Genomic DNA, 23827 nt, shown 5'->3' with positions numbered 1-23827 from the left:
GGCGCGCACGGTGCTTCTTGCTCGCCCTCCTTTGCTCCTCACTCGCATATCGTGCCAGGGCAAAAGATGTTTGCTTGCTTAACCTAAAGAACAACACCACTATCGTGGAAGCAGAAGAAATCGCAATAGCCCTTGCTATCAAAGCGACGGAACCAAACCAACAACAAATAACCATCCTATCAGACTCTCAAGCGGCATGCAGAAGCTACCTTAGGGGACGAGTATGCACCGCAGCCTATAGGATTATACGAGATATAAAACCCCGAGCCAGATTTCACCTTATATGGGTACCCAGTCATAAGGGAATCAAGGGAAACGAAGAGGCTGACAGAGTAGCTCGTGCGCATGCTACACACCACGGTTGCTCACAGGACGCCTCTGAAGACCTGATCCCGATTGACCAGAACTACTCTGCAATTTTAAACTACCACAGAGGAAATAGAATGAAACTTCCACCCCCAGATAAGAACCTCAGTAAGGAAGAACAGGTTATATAGGGAAAGCTGCAAACGTATACATATAACAACCTGCACATTCTCCATAAAATTCACCCTGAAAGATATGCGGACACGTACCCATGGTGCGGAGCCACGCCAACCTTAGACCACATCTCATGGGCATGCACGGCATATACACAAAAGACAAACACAGAAATTACGGATCATACACAATGGGAGGCGGCGCTGTCCAGCTCACAGGAAGAGGTCCAAAGGGCCATCATCCGACAAGCAAGACGGCGTGCGGAAGCCAGTGGGGCCCTTGTCTAAGGGCTCCAACCATTGAGCCTTTTATTCTTCAATAAAGTTGTTCTATCTACCTATCTACCATTTTTATTTCTGTATACATGTAGGTCGCAAGCTTGCCCTTGTAAAGCTTGTCTACTCCCAGTATCCGTGGCAGTCTCGGAAAGACTGCGTGCTTTCGCTATGTTTTAAGCCTTCTAGAGCTCTAATTGACATTTATTTTTGCGATAAAACTGTTTTCTACATTGGAAGCAGTAGTGGTACATCATATCAGGAGACAATAATAAATATGTGAATGAAACATTGAAAAGTAAAGAGAGCGCTCTGAGTTTCCTGGGAATTAAAGTTTTTATTTTCCATATTACTCCTATTTCTCAGATAGTTTTCTTTCGAGGTAGTTAATATGTGGATTCCATGACAGGTTCTCAGGATAAAAAATCTAGTAATTGCATAGAATCCACATACTCTATCATATCATTACGAAAATATACGGAAATATTGTTAGCGATAGTATTCCGAGTTCTAAAAAGGATGCACTTTGTTCTATTTGTATTCAACTCTAATTCATTTGCAACTAGCCATTGAGAGAGGTCGCGCAGCCAATTATTCGCATCTGTTTCTGGTATTGATAGATTAGTGCCAGAAAAAAAAAAACATTGGTGTCGCCGGCGTACAGGAGTGTTTCTTGTGTGTGCGGGATAGATGCTATATTTATTTATGTACAGAAGGAAAAGCAGTGGTCCCAATATCGAACCCTGGTACGTACCCATTAATAAAGGCTATATGTTTTAGGAGGCTGAATCATATATCACACACTGTTTCTAATCTTTTAAGTAGCTTTCCATAAGTTCAAGGGCACATCCTCGTATGCCGTATCTGGGAAGCTTATTTAGTAAGGTATGATGTTTCACGGAATCAAAGGCTTTCCTTATACCGAGGAATATTCCAATTGTTAGCAATTTTTGTTCAATATTTTCTATAAGTGTTTCTTTAACACACAAAAGTGTTAATTCCGTTTACTTGTTCGTTTGGAATCGAAACTGGTATAATGATATTAACTTGAATTTCACTACTCAGACGTGCAGCCAACAATATATGACACGTTCGATAGCTATCGAAAAAATACCTAGCACTGATATCGAGCGGTAATTGATGAAGTCATTCTTGGCGCTTCCTTTGAGAACAACACTTACCCGGGCTATTTTGAGCTCATCAGGAAGCCGCCCATCTTGAAGCACGCAATTGCACACATGAGGGAGCGGGATAGCAATCAGGGAAGCAACCGCTTTAATTGGTTCAGCCTTAATCTCATCAAGACCTTCTGTACTACTGTTGTTCAAGGAGTTAATATTGTGCATAATTTCCGCCTCATTCGTAGGCTCTAAGAAAACGCTCTTACTTGTATATGAACGTAATCCATGGGATCAGTTGCTCGTGTCGTGAGGTTCCTCAATTTACAAGAAGATAAGGAGTGATCATTACACCTACCTGGCAGCTCAGTTGTAGAAAGGGTTACTCCATCAATAGTCAATTCTTCCGGTAACATTTCAATGCTGCATGTACCGCATACCTCTTTGTAAGCTTTCCAGAATCTATGTTGATCAGTAATATTGTCAAGCTTGTGCAAGTTATAGGAATCTTTAGCCTTTTTGATTTTGGAGTTCATTTTATTTCAAAATTTCTTGTATTCTTTAAAATTTTCAGCATTCTTTGTTTTGAAGAACCCCTCGTATAACTTATTTCTTTATATATGCTTTTATAAAGTGCCAATGATATCCAAGGTGTTCTTGCATTTCTATGCTTTCTTTGCAAATTCGGGGCGGAAAAGCGTGATCATAGGAATCGACCATTATTCTGTCAATGCGACAGGAAGATGCTACATTACTGTCACTGATCACCTCAGGCAAGTCGGTGTGCATCATCAGATATTTAAACGTTTTGTTGTTGTTTCGTTAAGTTTTCCAACGAGGCGCGCAGCGGCAAAATATGCAAAGTATAGGAGAATGGTCGCTTACATCAATCAATAAAACACCGGAATCAACTTTTTCACTTGTATTAGAAAAGCAAGCCTGAATTTGTGTTTCAGTCGATGTTATAATCCTTGTGGTAGAGTTATTAAGGCTTTCAAATCCACATGGCAACAATGTGCTAAGGTATTCGGACTGAGCATGACCAACAGACAGTAAATGAATGTTTATGTCTCCAATAATCACTGCTTTGAACTCGGAGGTACATACAAAGATAAGGACATTTTCCACATGCTTTGGTATTTTTTATAATACCAAAATTTTTGGTTATACCATTTTGGTACATTTTTTTCCACATACCTTGAAGGCCCGAAGCCATTACACAAGGGGGGGGGGGCAATACAAACATGCGTAAGTTGTTTTCGCGTCATGATGTTCAGCATACCTCAATTTTTTTCATAAAATTTACTATCAGAACAATCATCTTCCTGAACAGTTCATTAGAACACCTCCTTTCATATCAGCTAGAATTGATCACCTCCAAAAAGTTGATGTTCCTCGTTGCAGAACTGTGACCTATTCAAATGCATTTTTACCTCGGACCACCTCCGCATGGAATCAGCGGCAGCCGGAAGCAGCTACTGCTATTACGGATACATTACGCTTTAACAGTTTTTTTGAACAATATGCTTAACACTGCCGAATTATTTGTACTCAATTTATTCTTCCGTTTAGCCTGTTTTTTCTATTTTTAGATCTTGAAAATGCTCTGCCTTTTCTTAATTGCAACTATACATATTTTGTATTGATTTGTCGATTGTTCCTGCTCCTTATTGCTATTGTATCAACTGATTTTTTCCAATTTCGGTCTGTAATACGCCCCTCCCCTCTGTAATGTGCAAATCCTGAGGGTAAAATAAATAAATAATAAATAAATAAATAATAAAATAAATACTCATCGAAGGTCTGTTCTCTTAACATTGCGTTCATGTTCATTTGTTGAGGTCATCCTCTTAAAGAATTTTGATGGCACTTTCACCCGATTCTTTCTTAAGAAGAATTTTACCATTAGTATGCCAAGCAAACCGGTAGTTCTTTTCCAGTGCCCTAGAGTGTGTGAGCCAGAAATGTCTTTTGTTGTAAGCCGTCAGATTCTCAAAGAACAGAAGCTTACTGTGCTCTGTGTCGTCTTTAAGTTAATTTTGCCTTGCGTTTCCATTCATCCTTCGTTTGTTTGGATTTGAAGCGAATGAGGATGAGAGAAGCCTGGTAATTACGTGCAGGCAACCTGTGAATGGCTTTAACAGTAATCTTACTTAGCTGATGCAGTCCCAATAAAAGACCAACCTCATTCATTACGGCAAGTAAGTCTTCATTATCCTTTACCAATATACCATGCAACTCTAGATTCAGCCTCCTTTCATACTGATCATCATCAGCATCATCATCCTGGTTACGCCCACTGCAGGGCCTAGGCCTCTCCCATACTTCTCCAACTAACTGTGGCCATGTTGTTCGTGCAAACTTCTTAATCTCATCCGCCCACCTAACTTTCTGCCGCCCCCTGCTACGTTTCCCTTCCCTTGAAATTCAGTCCGTAACCCTTAATGACCATTGGTCATCTTCCCTCCTCATTACATGTCCTGCCCATGCCCATTTCTTTTTCTTGGTTTCAACTACGATGTCATTAACTCGCGTTTGTTCCCTCACCCAATCTGCCCTTTTCTTATCCCTTAACGTTACACCCATCATTCTTCTTTCCATAGCTCGTTGCGTCGTCCTCAATTCAAGTAGAACCCTTTTCGTAAGCCTCCAGGTTTCTGCCCCTTAGATAAGTACTGGTGAGACACACCTGTTGTACACTTTTCTCTTGAGGGATAATGGCAACCTGCTGTTGATGATCTGAGAATGCCTGCCAAATGCACCCCAGCCCATTCTAATTCTTCTGATTATTTCAATCTCATGATCCGGATCCGCGGTCACTACCTGCCCGAAGTAGATGTATTCCTTTACCACTTCCAGTGCCTCGCTACCTATCGTGAACTGCTGTTCTCTTCCGAGACTGTTAAAAATGACTTTAGTTTTGTGCAGAATAATTTTTAGACCAACCCTTCTGCTTTGCGTGTCCAGGTCCGTGAGCATGCATTGCAATTGGTGCCCTGAGTTACTAAGCAAGGCTATATCATCGGCGAATTGCAAGTTACTAAGGTATTCACCATTAACTCTTATCCACAATTCTTCCCAATCCAGGTCTCTGAATACTTCCTGTACACACGCTGTGAATAGCATTGGAGAGATCGTATCTCCCTGCCTGACGCCTTTCTTTATTGGGATTTTGTTGCTTTCTTCATGGAGGACTACGGTGGCTGTGGAGCCACTATAGATATCTTTCAGTATGTTTACATACAGCTCGTCTACACCCTGATTCCATAATGCCTCCATGGCTGCTGAGGTTTCGACTGAATTAAACGCTTTCTCGCAATCAATGAAAGCTATATATAAGGGTTGGTTATATTCCGCACATTTCTCTATCACCTGGTTGATAGTGTGAATATGGTCTATTGTTGAGTAGTCTTTACGTAATCCTACCTGGGCCTTTGGTTGACCGAAGTCTAAGGTGTTCCTGATTCTATTTGCGATTACCTTAGTAAATACTTTGTAGGCAATGGACAGTAAGCTGATCGGTCTATAATTTTTCAAGTCTTTGGCATCCCCTTTCCATATGGTTCAAATCCTGTCTCAATCGTTTGCTCTCTTTCACGGGGTTTACTTGCTCTATATTCTGAATCCTACCCTGAAGGTTCGCTATTACTTTGTCCTGTTTGTCCAGTGAGGTTATGAATTCATCATATTTGGCTGACAATACCTGGACAGATGCTTCAATGTCGTCAACTGTCTGTTTCATGCCCAATATGGCGTCAACTTTTGCAGCAAGGGAAATCAATAGAGCGAGTTTGCTGTTGGTAGCAACAAGCTGCTCTTCCACGTTACCTGACACTTTTTCTGCATCATTTTCGTGCCTCACAGCAACCTCGCGTTCAAGCGACGCACATGTGGTGCACTTCCACTCGCCTTTGGACAAATTACTCATCGATTTGCAGGTCTTAGCTTGAACACCCGCACACTTTCCTACATGGTAAGATAGGTCACATTCACAGCAGTGATTAAAGTTGGAATTCTAATTGAACGACTTAGTAGGTGACTGACAAACACCTTTTATTTCAGTGCACGTGCTAGTCCCAGACCTAGTTACTACAACGTCGTAACACTGCGACGGAGGTGACAGCGGGAGCGCAGAAAGCCCCATATGTGTTAACAAAGAATGAGAGTAAACCAACCTGCGAAAAGGAAGCAGATTTCTAGAAGCAGGACGCACTACAACAGAGTTGACTGCCGCTGCCGCCCTCGGGTGCAGAATGAAGTTCGCGTTGGGCGAATTCCACACAGAAAGGCCGCCTCGGAAATCATGTGTTCCAGACCAGTCCACCGCTTCGTGCGGTGCTCAAATTCATCCGAAGGTAGAGCTTGCATGCGCACAAACCACGTTGCTGGCGGCCGATGCAAAATAACTTGCATCTTGTAAGATCCGCCGTTCACGAACTATACAGGCCCGGCAGTTGAATCTTCGAAAAGCAAGAAGGTTTCTTGAAGTAGGACGTAGCACAAGAGAATTGCATGCCGCTGCCGCCCCTGGTTACGCTAGCTACGCTCGTGTAGCTAGTCCTCTACAATGCATGCTCGCATGTCGAGACATCTTAACATGCATTGTAGAGGAAGAAGCTAGCATTCTTTGCAGATCGGCTGCCCAAATTATGAAAGCTGTCGATCTAAAAACGCTCGGAGAATCTTGCGTCAGCATGGCCTCTGTTATGCTTCTAGAGATGGATGTGTATCCTGTTGGTATCAGTATGGACGCAGATCAGTCTTTGCTTCTCCTTTTTGTGTAACTTCGATTTATCGCTTGGCAGCTAGCATTACTGGGCATGTTCAATAAAGGTTCATTTGTTAGTGCTCTTTAGCATCGTCTTGGCATCTAGAAGGTGTTCTTTTTTCTGTTATTGTTTGGTAAGTATTGTATAAGGTTGTGCCCTTCCTCTTTTTGTAACTACTTTTTATTCCACCCCCCCGCCACCTAATACACCAACCATTAGTTTCCTTTCCCTGTATCCTCTGCTAGCTTCAACATTAGTAAAAGAGGGAAGGTGTTTAACTTCCGAAGCCGGCGCCTCTCGATGATTTGAGTGCATGGTGGCAGCGCTAAGGAAGAGCTGAAGTTTGGGAAAGAGACGCTTTTGTTAGACACCAAGGCGTCAATACCGGTCCAAGCCCGAACCTCCGCTCTCTCGCACTCAACAAAAACATGACTCTTTAAACCTACAGTTGCACAAAAGAGTCACAAACCAGCCAACTACACATGCGAATTAACACCATTGCAACAAATAGCACAAAAACGTTCGTGACGGACACGGCATTGGTCAAAATAGTCACTCAATCTACAACACGCAAGTGGCTAGGTTTGCTGAAAAACACGTGTCATCTCCCTCTTTCTTGAGTAGGCTCCGAGTATTGGCCTTGATGTCCTCCGTTACTGGAAGCCAGGTTCAAGCGGCAGTTGTAATCATAAATTGCCCGTGTCGTTTCTCTTTGTCTACGCACCAGCCCGCGGACTAAACATCTCCCGCAAAAAGCCGCCACGCATGCTGCCACCCCCCCCCCCTTCCCCGGAGAATGCTCCCACGAAGTCACGTCTTATTGACATGTGTGCTTGACAGTGGGCTCCACGGGCAGCACTAAGAAAACTTGGTCCCCCGTGCAGCTGTGGGCCGGTTCCCGTGCACGCTCCGAACACCGTAATAGGGACCCGATGGCAGTCGCACACATAAGCATCCCTCAGTTGCAGCCGGCTAAGTGGTCGTCAAAATATCGCTGTTTTCTCAAGGCATTCTCAAGGGCCGCGCGCGGATGCCAACAATGACACTGAAACCGGATGGCCATGTGTCGCATCGCCCAATTTCCGTGACTACGCTTCCCCGTCTGGCGGCGAGGGCCACAAACAAAGCGCAGTCGCGACCGAGAAGGCCAACGGGATATCTGGGAAGCGCGTGGGCGTTAACCGTGGTGGTGAATTCAAGCACACCCCTTCCTGTTCACGCCCGTCTCCCCGTGCGCTTCCCATTCAGCTCGAACCGTCTTCCCTTTTGTTCAGAGCGAGGGTGCACACTTGGCGGCTCTTCTGCGGCGCAACCATTAAGCCGCCTTTATTTCCATGCGCGTGCGTGTCTCCCCCGTCCCCTCTTCGCGGAGCCGCCCGCGTCCTTCGTTTGAGACAATTGGCCGATACAGCCGCGTGTGAAATCTCTCTGCCCTTTATGCTCCTGAATCGAAGCTTTATTTCCTTTTTTCTTAGTACCCGACTCCGTATATTTCCGCAAAGCAAATTTTCCCGCAGCGTGCCTCGCTCAGGTTCCCCGTTCACCATTTATGCGACGGCTGCCAACTCTCTGGTATGCCTCCACAAGGTTCACCCCAGCATCGATGTAGTTCCAACTCCAATCCAAGAACTAGTCTATATCCTCACTCCAGGACTCCCCTCGCATTGCCAAAGGTACGATCTGTCGATCCACAGGTCAAGGTGGAAGCTCATTACGGCCACTTTCCTCGACGCCAGGTGAGCTACGTTCATGTACCGCCTGGCGCAAGGGTGCACGCTGATGAGTTACAGGTCCTTCGGCTGTGAATGCCTCCGAATCTGGCAACATTGATGCTTTCAGGTAGCACTTGTGGGTTTATTGATCAGTTGCCTTAACCCAAAAAGATTCCCGAACCCACAACCTTCGCATGCGAAGGTTGTGGGTTCGGTTTCCACCTGCGGCAAGTTTTTTCATCCACTTTAATTTCCATCAACTTATCGTTTCTTTATTTCATTTATTAAGCACAAGTAATTTCCCCTATGTTGTCCTTGGTGTCAGTGTTTGTTGGCTTCTCATGATATGTTAATTTGTTAGACACTCAAATGATGCTATGTTCTTTAGACAGAATAGTAGACTCCGTACTTGCCTTTACATAAGTTGACTTGCAAGAAATAAAAAAATTCCCTTATTTTGAAACTATCTTCAATTTTCGACATTGTATTGCGATATCTATTACAGGATACTCCTGGTGAACTTCCGCGGTCGGCGTCGCTGCGATGTTCCATATAAAGTTAAGTCCGATAAGATCGCCGCCACATGCCGTATACTGTAGGTGCTGGAGAAAGCATGCGAAGGTGAGCCGACATTAAGGTGGTGTGGTGTTCCGCGTAGTATTACGCTTAGTGCGGCATTGTCTTTTCGGCGCACAAGAAGGAGAGCGAGAAGATCCGCGTACGCTAGAAGGTGGGAGGAGGGGCGCCAGGCGGCACTGCGTACAATTTCCTACAATAAGTACAGTTAGGAAGGGATGCTCGTGATTTGTGGTCGTCCGCGATGGCTCACCTCGATGGGCCGAGTGCGCGTAGTAAGGGATGGATTTTCGTGGTTTGCGTCGGTCCGAGATGGCGCCCCTCGATGGCCCGAGTGCCCGACGTTAGGGATTGATGTTCGTGGTTTGTAGTGGTTCGAGGCGGCTCGCCTCGATGGCCCGAGTGCACGAAGTTAGGAATCGATTTTCGTGGTTTGTGGTCGTCCGCGATGGCTCACCTCGATGGCCCGAGTGCGCGTAGTAAGGGATGGATTTTCGTTGTTTGCGTTGGTCCGAGATGGCGCCCCTCGATGGCCCGAGTGCCCGACGTTAGGGATTGATGTTCGTGGTTAGTAGCGGTTCGAGACCGCTTGCCTCGATGGCCCGAGTGCACGCAGTTAGGAATCGATTTTCGTGGTTTGTGGTCGTCCGCGATGGCTCACCTCGATGGCCCGAGTGCGCGTAGTAAGGGATGGATTTTCGTGCTTTGGGTTGGTCCGAGATGGCGCCCCTCGATGGCCCGAGTGCCCGACGTTAGGGATTGATGTTCGTGGTTTGCATAGTGGTTCGAGGCGGCTCGCCTCGATGGCCCGAGTGCACGCAGCTAGGAATCGATTTTCGTGGTTTGTGGTCGTCCGCGATGGCTCACCTCGATGGCCCGAGTACACGTAGTAAGGGATGGATTTTCGTGGTTTGCGTTGGTCCGAGATGGCGCCCCTCGGTGTCCCGAGTGCCCGACGTTAGGGATTGATGTTCGTGGTTAGTTGTGGTTCGAGACCGCTTGCCTCGATGGCCCGAGTGCACGCTGTTAGGAATCGATTTTCGTGGTTTGTGGTCGTCCGCGATGGCTCACCTCGATGGCCCGAGTGCGCGTAGTAAGGGATGGATTTTCGTGCTTTGGGTTGGTCCGAGATGGCGCCCCTCGATGGCCCGAGTGCCCGACGTTAGGGATTGATGTTCGTGGTTTGTATAGTGGTTCGAGGCGGCTCGCCGCGATGGCCCGAGTGCACGCAGTTAGGAATTGATTTTCGTGGTTTGTGGTCGTCCGCGATGGCTCACCTCGATGGCCCGAGTACACGTAATAAGGGATGGATTTTCGTGGTTTGCGTTGGTCCGAGATGGCGCCCCTCGATGGCCCGAGTGCCCGACGTTAGGGATTGATGTTCGTGGTTAGTTGTGGTTTAAGACCGCTTGCCTCGATGGCCCGAGTGCACGCAGTTAGGAATCGATTTTCGTGGTTTGTGGTCGTCCGCGATGGCTCACCTCGATGGCCCGAGCACACGTAGTAAGGGATGGATTTTCGTGGTTTGCGTTGGTCCGAGATGGCGCCCCTCGATGGCCCGAGTGCCCGACGTTAGCGATTGATGTTCGTGGTTAGTAGTGGTTCGAGATGGCTTGCCTCAATGGCCCGAGTGCACGCAGTTAGGAATCGATTTTCGTGGCTTGTGGCTGTCCGAGATGACCTCCCCTCCATGGCCCAAGTGCACGACGACGTTAGGGGTGGATCTTCATGGTTTGTGGTGGTTCGAGATGACGCCTCACGATGGCCCTGGTGTACAAATGTGAGGTTTGGGTGTTCGTGGTTTGTGGTGGTCCGAGATGTTGCCCCTCTATGGCACGAGTGTACGACATTAGAGATGGATGTTCGTGGTTTGTGTTAATCCGAGATGTCTCCTCTGGATGTCGCGAGTGCCTACGACATTAGGGATGTCAGTTCGTGGTTTGTGGTTGTCTCAAATCTCGGCCTTCGATGGCCCAAGTGCATGACGCCAGGAATACACATTCGCGGGTTTTGGTGGCCCTCGATGGCGTGAGTGCATAGTGTTAAAGATAGATGTTCGTGTTTTGTGGTGGTCCGCGATGGCGCCCCTCGAAGGGCCCACTGCACGACGTTAGGGATTGATGTTTGTTGAGGTTCGAGATGGCGCCCCTCGATGGCCCCAGTGCCCAACGTTAGGGATTGATGTTTGATGTGGTTCGAGATGGCACCCTTCGATGACGCCAGTGGACGACGTTAGGGATTGACGTTCGTGGTTTATGCTGGTCCGATATGGCGCCCCTCGATGGCCCAAGTGTACGCAGTTATAGATGGATGTTCGTGGTTTGTGGTGGTGCGTGATGGCCGGCCCTCGATGGCCCGAGTGCATGGTGTTAGGGATGGGTGTTCGTGGTGGTCGGAGATCGCTCCCCTCGATGGCCGAAGTGCACGCAGTTAGGGATGGATGTTCGTGGTTTGTGGGGGTCCGAGATGGTTCCCCTCGATGGCCAGAGTGCACGCAGTTAGGGTTGGATGTTCGTGGTCGTCTGATGTGGCGCCCCTCGATGGCCCGAGTGCACGTGATGGCTCCCCTCGATTGCTCGAGTGCACGACGTTAGGAATTAGATGTTGCATACTACAATGCTTTAACATTAGCATGTTGTGCCACATGTTACTTTCTGTAAAATGCTAGTATACCAGTGCAACTATAATTTCCCGTACGCCAACAGGGCTCGAAACATTTATATGCTTATATACAAGAAAATTCAGCAATTCAATGACTGATACTTAAGCGTACGGAGGGTGCAACGATTTGAGAGAAATAGAATGGAGAGAGTCATTTTCAGTGATTGATGAATTTTTCAATCAACAAAACATGGTTCCCTGAGGGCACTTGAAGAATACAACCTGCCACCTGTTTAAGGTGATACACCAAGCGAAGTTGATTGTAAATAAAGATAGTAAAAGAAGGCGAAATAAATGTGCTTTATGACTCTTCCCAATGCAAGCACATTTTGGGCTAGCAACTTTAGATGAATGTTTAACGTTAGATAACTGTTTTATGGACAGAAAGTTTCAAGCTCCCAAAACATCTTGACTGGACTTGCTAATGTAAGCCAAACAATTCGCAACCAATGCATTTTGCATATAGCTGTCTAGTAACTGATTAAGAGCAAGGTTGTGAGAAATTTAAGGAAACGCGTTGTGCTGTGCGTAAGAATTTCTGACAAATTTTTCTTTCTGTGGCAAGTATTATGCACAGCATATGGGGCAATGTCCAGAGCATAAGTTCTGATAACATGCTCAGCAGGCTCAGACAAAATTACAGACAAAGCAAGCCTTACATCACAACGCATGTGGTTTTCAGCCCCTTTCGGATATAAGTTGTGATGTCATGAAACAAGCATCAGTCTGCGACGTTCCTTTTAGCGAAGCAATAAATGTTGAACGCTGCGAACTGTGCAAATCGCAACTTTGCTCCTGAATGTCATCTGTGTGGGCGTGTTTTCAAATACAGCCACAGGTGTGTCAAAATAAGGGCATGTTCACTAACCATTTTTAACATTGATGAAAACAACTATTTTGCTATTTGAGGGCCCAGGAGAATGAAATCAGTCCTGCCTTTGCAAGAAACAGTTTTTAAACATAATTATAGAAGCACGTAATCAACCCGAAGCATTTTTCATGAATTTTACAGAATACCAACTTTTGTTAGCTCCCATAAAAAATGTTGCAGCTACGGCTTTCAGAATACTTCGCGGCAGCTCGTGGGTAAATAGCGTTGATTTTAACTATTTGTCACTGAGTATGACTGCTATGATGTGAACGAAAATGACGAAACTGAATGCAAAGTGATGAACCGGACATCCTCCTTTGGTCCAACAGCTGCAAATGAAATAGTCGTAACGGCTTTTTCCCGACTGGTCATTTATAGAAAAGCACAAACGTATTTAGTTAGAGCTACACTCTAGCACATAAGGTCGTCAATATAACTGTTATGACACTGTTAACGCATACGCACGTCATTAGGTTACTGTTCTTTTTACGAGATGGCTCGTAGGACTTGGAAAAATTTTAGCCTAGTTGAACTCATTCGGGAAAAAATCTAGACCTCATGAAGCTTCTTTTATTCTGCCAGAACAGCAGGCAATTTACCGTGAATTATTCATAACACGCACAACAAAAGGCAAAAGGTTCAATGCATGAGAGGCGTTTTATTAAAAATGTACGTGGAACAACAGTGTTCTTTTATAAGTTTAATGGAGCATATCTCGAACCTAGTGCCATCCACATAATCCGACCCAAGTGGATACAGGTTGCGAACGCCTCCGCTGCAATTCTTTAACTCTTATGAAGGCCGTAAAGGCATTTTTTAAAATCTGATTTGTCAAATTTGATTTAATTAGTCGATGACGCATAACTATATGTTGTGCAAGCCTCTTCACGTAATCCAGCTGAAATACTCGGGTTGTTCTACCTGCCATAGACTATTTTATTAGTCCGTATAGCCTAAGAAAAGAAACACCTAATATGTCCTGCTGGTATGCTTTGCTTGTTGTCCGATGTACCGTAAACGTTTCCACTGCCTTTCCTATTAGTGCAATTCTCGATATGCTGCGGGTTTTTTAACCATAGAGTTGAAAGGGCTCCTCTATATTGTATGCTCTTTTCATTACAGTAATCATGCAGACACGTCTTGGCTTCTGCAAGCAGTTTGAAGAAAAAGGCATGTTCTGCTTCTACATTGGTTCAAGACCATGCGTCACAGTTTTCAAGGCAGAGCACATTGAGGTGAGTCGACCGAATTTCGAACGTTTGCTGCGCCTTTGTCTTTCGCATTTACAAGTACTACACGTTCGGCTCCCGAAATAACAGGCGTATGGCAGAATGAACATAAGGCGAACAAGCGAAGACTGCCTGTATTCCATGAGTCTTCGCCAGCGCCTTGACGAAGGCCCTTGTCAAAACTCTTGCCCCAGGCTTCAGTTACTCGCCCACTTTCATGTGTTCCTGCGACCGCTTTGTCTTGCTCGCATTTGACCCCCCCCCCATGTCAGGCTGTAGTATTAAAAAAAAAGATTTCCTCTTCAGAGTGTATGCCCCATGCACTGGCACTTTTGATTGCTTTAGAGAATAACACACGCAAAGTCACATGGAAGATACTTAGGTCGATTGCACGCCACATGTAATTAGTGGCAATTAACCATGAAAGTACAACGTGACATCTGTCACACATAAAAAATCCTAGTGAAAGTCAACGAATTGTGGCACCGCCTATACCAAATGTCACATTTTTATTGCCTTGCGAAACAAAAGTCTTTTTTTTCGCCAACCTTTCTGGACAAGCAAAAGGTATGCGTTCCCTGGTGGAACGAAGACTGTAGAGAGGGGCGAAAGAGACAGAACAAGGCGTGGGGCGTATTGCGCAGATCGTCTAATGCCAAAAATCTAATTCACTTTAAAGAAATATAAATCACAGGGAAGGCGGACACTTCGTCAGGCAAAGAGAGAAAGCTGGGTGAGGTTCCTCTCCGGCATTTATTCATACACGCAGGAAGCAAAAGTGTGGAATGGCTTGAGAAAGCTACGAGGGCAACAAATCCATCCATTGCCTCTGGTGAACGACCAAGGGGATACCTTGCAAGACCAGGCAGACTCTTGCGGAACACTTTGAGCGTGTGTAGAGCTCAATACACTATTCTGAATATTTCCTTAAATACAAAGAAATAGACGAACTTAAGCCATTCGTACGTAAATGCAGACACGACGAAGCGTATAACCGGCTGTTGTGGAATAAGAGACGGAGAACTTTGAGCTTATGGAAAAACGACAGACGTCCTTTCGCTTCGAGCGCATCAAGAAGACTGCTTTATTTTTCACTAGAAGGTATGGGAAATGGGAGAGAGTAGTGAGAAGGAGAAAGACATAATACACCATGCCACACAAGCATTCTTGCACCACGCACGCACCAAAGCCATCGCCACAGGCCGGGCTGCCAGGGTCATGAGCCTCCGGGACATGAACGCTTGAGTGCAGTGGGGCCGTGCGGGGGCCCAAGGACCTGCGTGTCCGCAACTCCCCTGTGTGCAATAAAGTTATCACCACCACCTCCACTCTTGGAACGCACCACCGCACCGCCGGTTCGTTTGTATACATCGCCCCCGCCAGTAAGGCACGTAGTTTGAGGGGTATCAAGTGTCCGGCGCCTCTGAGAAGAAGTTCTCTTTGCCACTTCGTCGGTGGCCCGCAGCGCGGGGGTTTATCAACTGTCTGGCGCCGCTGGGGAGGGGGACCCTGGCTCCAGAATGGAGGATATACAACCTCCCCCGGATGAGCGAACTATTATTGAGCTCATTGCTCTACAATCTTCAAGGGATACAGCAGCTGTATCGGTCGCTTCACCTCAGTTCCCCCACTTAATACCAGTTTGCAGGACCGCACCCTGCCGTCTCTACCCTTAAATGTTTCCTTAATTCTGGCGGTCTTCCACATGTGGCGTTTCAAGCGGTCTTCCCTCAGGAGCACCAATGCGCCTTTCTTCAGATCACTCGATGTCGTTGGTCGGCACATATGTGCCGATCTGAGCTCCAATAAGTACTCTTTCCGCCACCGTCTCCAGAAACTGTCGGCCATGGCAGTCCGGTACTTCCAGCGTCGTGAGAGATGCATGCCACCGCCAGGAATTTCGTCCGGCAGCAGGTGTGGAGGAAGGGTCGTCAACTTTCTTCCGACAAGGAAATGAGCCGGTGACAGTGGTTCTGGCTCTTGAGCATCATCATATATGAAAGTCAAAGGGCGTGAGTTGATCACGGCCTCCACCTCATATGAACGGTGGTCAGTTCTTCGAAACTCAAGCTGCTCCGACCTAACACCTTTCGCAATGCTACTTTCACAGATCGCACCATCCGCTCCCAGAATCCACCCCACCAAGCTGCCCGTTCAACAATAAACTTCCATCTGATCTGGTTTCCGGCGAAGTATGACTGCAATTCCTCGACCTGCAACAGCATGAACATTGCCTTTAGATCCCTGGCTGCACGCTTGAATGTGAGCGCGTTGTCCGAATACACCGTCGAGCAAATTCCACGGCGTGCTACAAAGCGTTTAAAGGCCAACAGGAAGGCTGTAGCCGACAGGTCGCTGACAAGCTCAAGGTGGACGGCACGTGTCACAGCACAGGTGAAAATAGCGATGTAGCATTTTTTGCTGTCGCGTGACTGTTGACAAATCAAGGGCCCTGCAAAATCGATGCCAACGATGTCGAACGGGTTTCCCCTTGTCACTCTGTCAGCTGGAAGTGGTGCTACTGGTTCCGTAGCGGGAGGGCAACTTTGCCTGTGACAGACGAGGCACTGCTTGATAATTTTCTTTACGGCCTGACGTCCTCGGATAATCCAATACGATTCTCGCAGCTGTGCTAGAGTATCGCGTACGCCCGCGTGCAGCATTCTCAAATGTTCCTTCCGTATGAGCAGTGACGTGAGGGGGTGATTGCCAGGGAGAACGATGGGATGCTTAGTCTCTTCGTTGTTATCACTGAATTGTAAGCGTCCACCAACTCGCATGAGGCCCTCTTTGTCGAAGTACGGGTTGAAAGGCAAAACAGGGGAGCTCTTGTGCAGCGGTCTTTGATTCTTCATGTTTGAAATGTCGTCGCTGAACGCATCTTGTTGAGCTTTAGCCAACCAGTATCTTTCGGCGCTGATTACTTCTTCAGCTCGTAATGGGCCGATCGTCCTTCCTTCTTTGTTGTGGCAGTTGTCGACAAAGCGGCGGACCCACGCGGTTACTCGCACGACTCTGCTGAATGAACTATAATTCTCAACATTGAAAATTGCCATGGATGACGATTATACTATGGGCATCACCGTCACCTTTCGCTCTTCCATTTGGCACTCCCCAACCTTCGAGCTCGGCTCACTTATCGTTGGCCAACACGTGTCATCCTCCTGAAGCCAACGGGGTCCTTTCCACCACAGTTCGCTTTCCCGCAGGGCCGATGGGAGAATGCCGCGGGTGATTAGGTCAGCGGGGTTGTCTGAGCCTGGGCAGTGTCTCCAATCCCTGGGATCTGTCAGCGCCTGCAACTCTGAGACTCGATTTGCCACGAAGGGCTTCCATCTGGCAGCGTTTCCCTTGATCCAGTACATAGCTACTGTAGAGTCAGTCCAGAGGATGGTAGCAACGTTCTTCAGATCCAAGGCCTTGGTAACGTAGTGGCATAGTCGCGCGCCAATAAGGGCTCCCATCAGCTCCAATCGGGGTAGCGAGAGGCGTTTCAAAGGGGCCACTCTTGATTTAGCCATGACCAAGCTGACATTTGTTAGTCCGAACGGAGACTTGGTCACAATATATGCGACAGCACCATAGGCCTTCGGGCTTGCGTCACAGAAAACATGCACCACTTTCTCCGTATCATCGTTTCTAAAGTCTGCCGCTATCAGTCTTGGAATAGACACTCCTTCGATGCGTGGAAGCTCCCTATACCAGCAGTCCCACTCAGGCTGCAAGGTTTCAGGCAAGGGATCGTCCCAACCAATTCCCAACTCCCATAACTTCTGGAACATTACCTTTACGCACAATGTGGTGGGAGCAATAAATCCAAAAGGGTCGAAGATTCTTGCCGAGACCTGCAGCACAAATCTCTTGTTGTCGGCTCTTGCGGAGAGGAAGTCGATGAGTGAAGTTAGGTTGTATTCAAAGTGGTCAGTCTGAGCATTCCAACCCACTCCCAATACCTTTGTAGCTGCAGCATATCCAGCATCAGCGTTCGTTCTCTCCACATTGCCATTCTCTAAGAAGTTGACGAGATCGCGGTCGTTCGACATCCACTTGTGTAGCCGCATCCCTGCTTGAGACAATATATCTTTGGATTCCTGGCACAAGACTTTACCCTTGTCAAGGCTGTCAACCCCAGTTACAAGGTCGTCCACATAAAGATGCTTGCGCAGAATACCTGCAGTTTCAGCATACCGTTCCGGCAGGCCTTCAAGATGATGTTGCAACGTTGCAGCCAAGAGAAATGGGCTCGACGTGACCCCGAACGGCACGCGAGTCATGCGATAGGTCACCACAGCTGGAAGCTCTTCCCCTTTCTTTGGCGTCATAGCGTACCAGAGAAACTGCACAGCGTTCCGATCGCCCTCTGATAGTGATATTTGGAGAAAGGCCTTTTCAATATCCGCAACGATGGCAATGTTGTAAGTGCGGAAATTGATCAGCAGATCAATGAGCTCTGGGTTTAGGTTTGGGCCACTTTCCAAAACATTGTTCAGTGAGAGGCGATTTTTGGCACTTGATGATGCATCAAATACTACCCTCAGTTTTGTCGTCTGGCTTTCGCGACGAACAACTGCTTGATGTGGCATATAGTACACCGGACCTTCCGACGTGCCGCAGTCCTTGCTGGCTGGCTCTGCATAGCCCTTTTCTATGTAGTCTCTTATGCAGGCGTCGTATTCCCTAATCAACGAACCTTCTTCCAAGAGGCGCTTTGTCTGTGCTTTAAGACGCCTTGCTGCGCACTCGTAATTGTCGCCAAGCTCGTAAACCATCGAATTCCAAGGGAATGACACCTTATAGCGGCCATTCTCAACGTTGACGGTTTCTTTATAGTGCTGAAGGACTGCGTCCTCGTGACGAACTGGCTCATGTTCCTTGATACCGATGTGCTCGAGCTCCCAGAAAGACTTTAGCTGTGCTGATATTTCCTTGTAAATTTGTTCACTCACTCCTATCCGCATCACGCCAGCAGCCGAGGAGCAGACTCCTGTTGACTTCCTTGTGCCGACCTGGCCCTGGACTGTCCATCCGAATACAGTCTCCACCGCCATCAATTTGGAGCTGAGACGCTTAGTGGATCCCGTGACAATTTCCCAGTAATGATCAGCGCCAATCAAAAGGTCAATATTTTCGCTTTCGTCGCCCCGCGAGGCGTCTGCGACTTGGAAGTGAAATTTTGAAAGTTGAAGTAGAAAAGAATTTGATGGAGCAGCCATGATATCTGCACAGATGCAAGGAACCTCCAGCGCTTCCACTCGTGCACCCCTTTTCCGTCGTACTGGCTTCCGAGCCACAGCTCCACTCGACGCGTTTTTGTACGTGTGGTGGCTGATGTCTCACCAAAGGCAAATATTTTAAGTTCCTCTTCTCCCAGCACTTTTAACTGAAGCTTTTCGGATAGGTTGCGATTAATGAAGGTTCGCTGACTGCCACCGTCCAGGAGAAGCCGGACAAGCGTACGTTCATGTGGACCCTCTGTCCAAGCTCGCGCTGTCTGTAGGAGAAACTGCTGCTCTCCAGTGCACATCAAGTCATCTCCCGTGCCTAATGAGGACTTCAACACCGTGGCTTGCTCAATCACCGGTGACGAAGATGCATCCCTTTCATCAGTGTTGCGGTGTCTCCTAAAGTGAGGGTCGCACATTGTCGTTAAATGTTTGCCCTTGCAATGCGCACACCTGAGCCACTTAGCTTTACGGCATTCTCTTGCCTCGTGCCCTTTTGTTGTACACCGGAAACATCGATTGTCACGCTTCAGCACCTCTCTCTTATCCGCCACAGACATCTTTGCGTTGCAGTTGCCGGTCTCATGGCCGTTCGAATTACAAAATAGACATGCTGTGCTGTCCTTGATCGTGGTGTGCAGTGCCGCTGCAGTAGGCATGTTCGCCGCTTTAGTGTTGCTGTTGCGCCTTTCCTTTACCAATTCGGCACTGTTGTCTCTCGGAGCTTCGGCCCGCTGTATGATCTCCCGCGTCGCAACCTCTTTTCTCAAAAAACGCAGGAACTCCTCCAGCTCACTTCCCTCGTTCGTAGCCTCGTTTTTTCGTGGGCATTCCAGACGAAGGTCGGCAGGCACCGCTTTCTTTATTACGGTCAGTAACAAAGTTCCATAAGTGCCAACACTCACGCCTAAAGAAGTGAGGCTGCGTACACCTGCCTCTACTTCGTCGACGAGGCTGCGCAGTTGACCGAGATTCCGTGAGTCACGCACTGGCTTGATGTTAAGCAGCCGTGACATGTGGTCTTCTATAATAACTTCCTTTCTGCCGAACCTCTCCTTCAATAGCGAGAGAGCGACATCGTAGTTGCCTTCCGACAAGTCAAGTCCTGCTACCGCAGCCGCCGCCTTTCCTGTCAAGTAGCTGTTGAGGTGCTTGAATTTGTCTACGTTTGAGAGATTCTGGTTAGCGTTGATAGTCGACTCAAACTGACTCCAGAACCCTTGCCACTCTCGAAGCTCTCCGTTGAATTTGTTGATTTCGAGCTTTGGCAGCTTTACGGTGGGGCGTATCTGCGAATCGTTTGCGCTAGATTCTCTTTGACCTGAGGAGTTTAGTGTGCGATCTGATGAAACATTTGTGCAGCTAAAGTCGCGTAGCATGCGTTGTACCTTTGTTTTCGCCACGCTGATCTTTTCTCTGTACATTTCGGAGCATGCAATTTCCTCTTCGAAAGCTTCATCTTCAACGCCTTTTTCTATCTCCCGATCTAGCTCTTTCAGTGAGTCTTCTTTAAGAGAAAGAAGATTTAGCTTTTCTTCCAGCTCACCGATTGATGCGCTGTCGTCCATGGTGGATACTTCATTGATCAGCTTGGTTGTAGATGATCGCGCCACGGCCCTTTTTCGCTTGATTCTGTCGATGTCCATCTTTTGACGTTCCTATTCCCGGGTTTCGGCACCAAAAAATGTTGTGAAATAAGAGACGGAGAACTTTGAGCTTATGGAAAAACGACAGACGTCCTTTCGCTTCGAGCGCATCAAGAAGACTGCTTTATTTTTCACTAGAAGGTATGGGAAATGGGAGAGAGTAGTGAGAAGGAGAAAGACATAATACACCATGCCACACAAGCATTCTTGCACCACGCACGCACCAAAACCATCGCCACAGGCCGGGCTGCCAGGGTCATGAGCCTCCGGGACATGAACGCTTGAGTGCAGTGGGGCCGTGCGGGGGCCCAAGGACCTGCGTGTCCGCAACTCCCCTGTGTGCAATAAAGTTATCATCACCACCTCCACACTTGGAACGCACCACCGCACCGCCGGTTCGTTTGTATACATCGCCCCCGCCAGTAAGGCACGTAGTTTGAGGGGTATCAAGTGTCCGGCGCCTTTGAGAAGAAGTTCTCCTTGCCACTTCGTCGGTGGCCCGCAGCGCGGGGGTTTATCAACTGTCTGGCGCCGTTGGGAAGGGGGACCCTGGCTCCAGAATGGAGGATATACAACACCGGCCATTCAGTATTGCCGAGTTGAGAGCTGCTTTGATCTCATGCAAGAGCACTGCACCGGGACCTGACCGAGTCATGTCTGACATGATCAAAAACTTGCTCACTGACACACAAGTTACACTACTCGCACTCGTTAACACTATTTGGGCTGCCGGATACCTACCACCCACATGGAAAGAAGCAATTGTGGTCCCTGTTTTGAAGCAGCGGAAAGACTCATCCCTGGCGGCAAGCTGTCGCCCGATAGCTCTTACAAGCTGCCTGTGTAAGCTTTTTAAAAAAAATATGATTAATCGCAGACTCATACATTTCCTTGAACTTAACAATATACTTGATCCCTATCCGTGTGACTTCAGAGAAGGCCGTTCGACAACAGATCATCTTGTACGCATTGAAGGATATATTCGTGATGCATTTGTACATAAACAATTTTTCTTATCAATATTTCTTGATATGGAGAAGGCGTATGACACAACATGGCGTTACGGGATCATGCGAGACTTGTCGGGAATCGGCATCTGTGGAAGTATGCCGAAAATAGTGGAAATCTATTTGTTGAATCGTATCTTCCGCGTGAAAATCGGCAACGTATTGTCGCGACCTTTCACACAAGAAACAGGTGTACCCCAGGGAGGCGTGCTCAGTTGTACACTCTTTATCGTGAAGATGAACACGCTTCATGCTTGATTACCACCTGCCATTCTTTATTCTATCTACGTGGACAACATTCAAATCGGCTTCAAATCCTGTAACCTCGCAGTATGTGAGAGACAGGTGCAGCAGGGCTTGAACAAGGTTTCCAAGTGGGCAGACACAAACGCACTTAAAATCAACCCCCACAAAAGTTCTTGTGTTCTTTGTACTAGAAAGAGAGGCCTGGTTTTAGATCCTTGTGTACGACTGTGTGGACATCAAATACCTATCAACAAAGAACACAAATTTCTAGGTATTATACTTGACTCCAAGCTTACTTTTATTCAGCACATTAAATATCTTAATAAAAGATGTCTAAGGACAATGAACTTACTTAAAATTCTATTCCACACCACAAGGGGTAGCGACAGGAAGTGTCTGATCAATGTTTATAAGAGCCTAATTCGATCACGATTGGACTATGGTGCCGTCGTATATAACCCTGCCGCTGCGAGCGCACTAAAGATTCTAGATCCTGCCCAGACCTTGGCATCCGCGTAGCCACTGGTGCTTTCAGGACAAGCCCTATTGAAAGCTTATGCGTGGAATCAAATGAATGGTCACTCCATCTACAGAGAACTTACATCAGCCTTACATATTTCCTCAAAATACACTCCAATCATCAACATTCATGTTTTAACACTGTTAACGATACGACGTATATTACACTTTTCCATAATCGTCCCTCTGTAAGACAGCCTTTCTCGCTTCGTGTAAGGGAGCTTAGTGATGAAATGCATGTCCCACTCCTCGAGCTTTGCCTAATGCATCCAACCAAGCTGTTACCACCTTGGGAGGGGCAGGTGATATAATGTGACATATCCTTTTTAGAAGTAACCAAACATGCACCAGAGATCGAAATCTGAATTCATTTCCTAGAACTCCAGCACAAGCACTCCTGCACAGAGTTCTACACAGATGCTTCGAAGTCAAATGCCGCGGCGTCCTATGCTGCCGTCGGCGCATCCTTATCAGAATCCGATGTACTGCACCCGGAAACAAGTATCTTTACGGCTGAGGCCTATGCATTACTGTCTGCTGTGAATCATATAAGAAAAGCAAAACTCCCTAAGCGTCGCGAAGGCCTTGATGTCACTCTATACACACAAAAATCCACTACTTAATCAACTATATTCCGCCTTGTGTAAAGCGTACGTACCTAGCCAGCATATCGTTACAGTCGCCAACCGTTTATTCGGACCTCACGGGGACTGCGGAAATGTCCGAATAAACAGGTGTCCGAAAAAGCAGATTCAGAAAAAAAAATGCTTTATTTCCATGCACTTATTTGGGCTCGGCAGTAGGCTCGAATAAATCGTGAATACGCCGTTGCACGCTGTTCCGTTTACGCGCAATCAGATAAGCCTAAATCCCGGAAAGGGTCGTACGGTCACCATAGGTGGCTGAAAGCACAGTCACCGCTTGTACACGCTCCGCATGCGACGGCAGCATAGCACATGGTGCGTCATCTTCCAACTCGGAGTCATCGTTTGGCGGTGCAGCAGAAACCTGACGAATGATCTCGCTATCATCGAGTTCTGCGCATGTCAGTACAGCAGTGTGAGCACCTGTGAAACTGTCAAATGAGACTGTGTCCGGAACCACTGCGCAGGTCTCGGCAGAACACTTTCGGCGTCAGTAGGGTGCACATCGGAAGGCGACAAATCCCAGGCCTCCCGGCACCCGCTTGCTGGCATTCCCCAGCGCAGTCTGCGCGGGCACTGTCCGTGCCATTAGACACTTGACGCGATGTTTCCGTATGCCACGTTGCATCACCGCAACCCCGACACAGCACACAAAGCAAACATCACCATGCGCTCCGTCACGCAGATACCAGTCGCACAAACAAAAAACGTGGCCTACTCGCAGCGTCGTGCATGAAGAAACAAACAAATCAGCTGCTGGATTGTCTTGACATGGCTTACTAAGCTGAGACCGGAACTGCTGTAGCCACGAACCAGGCAGAAACGATGATGATGAGCGGGGATTTGCAGTAG

General features: G+C 47.4%; 1 protein-coding gene across 2 annotated transcripts in view; it reads left to right on the top strand.

Moving 5' to 3' along the window:
• The window catches only part of LOC142566749 (cytochrome P450 4V2-like), a 152862-nt gene that overhangs the window by 43547 nt on the left and 85488 nt on the right, over positions 1 to 23827 (top strand). For both annotated transcript variants that reach the window (XM_075677629.1, XM_075677630.1), the window contains exon 2: positions 13585 to 13697. In XM_075677629.1, the coding sequence (XP_075533744.1) occupies positions 13585 to 13697 (113 nt within the window). The remainder of the gene's footprint in view (positions 1 to 13584; positions 13698 to 23827) is intronic.

The sequence above is a fragment of the Dermacentor variabilis genome, unplaced genomic scaffold (genome assembly GCF_050947875.1).
Source record: "Dermacentor variabilis isolate Ectoservices unplaced genomic scaffold, ASM5094787v1 scaffold_13, whole genome shotgun sequence".
Taxonomy (NCBI): Eukaryota; Metazoa; Arthropoda; class Arachnida; order Ixodida; family Ixodidae; genus Dermacentor; species Dermacentor variabilis.
The sequence above is the reverse complement of the archived record's forward strand: the minus strand, read 5'-3'. Positions and strand labels throughout refer to the sequence as shown.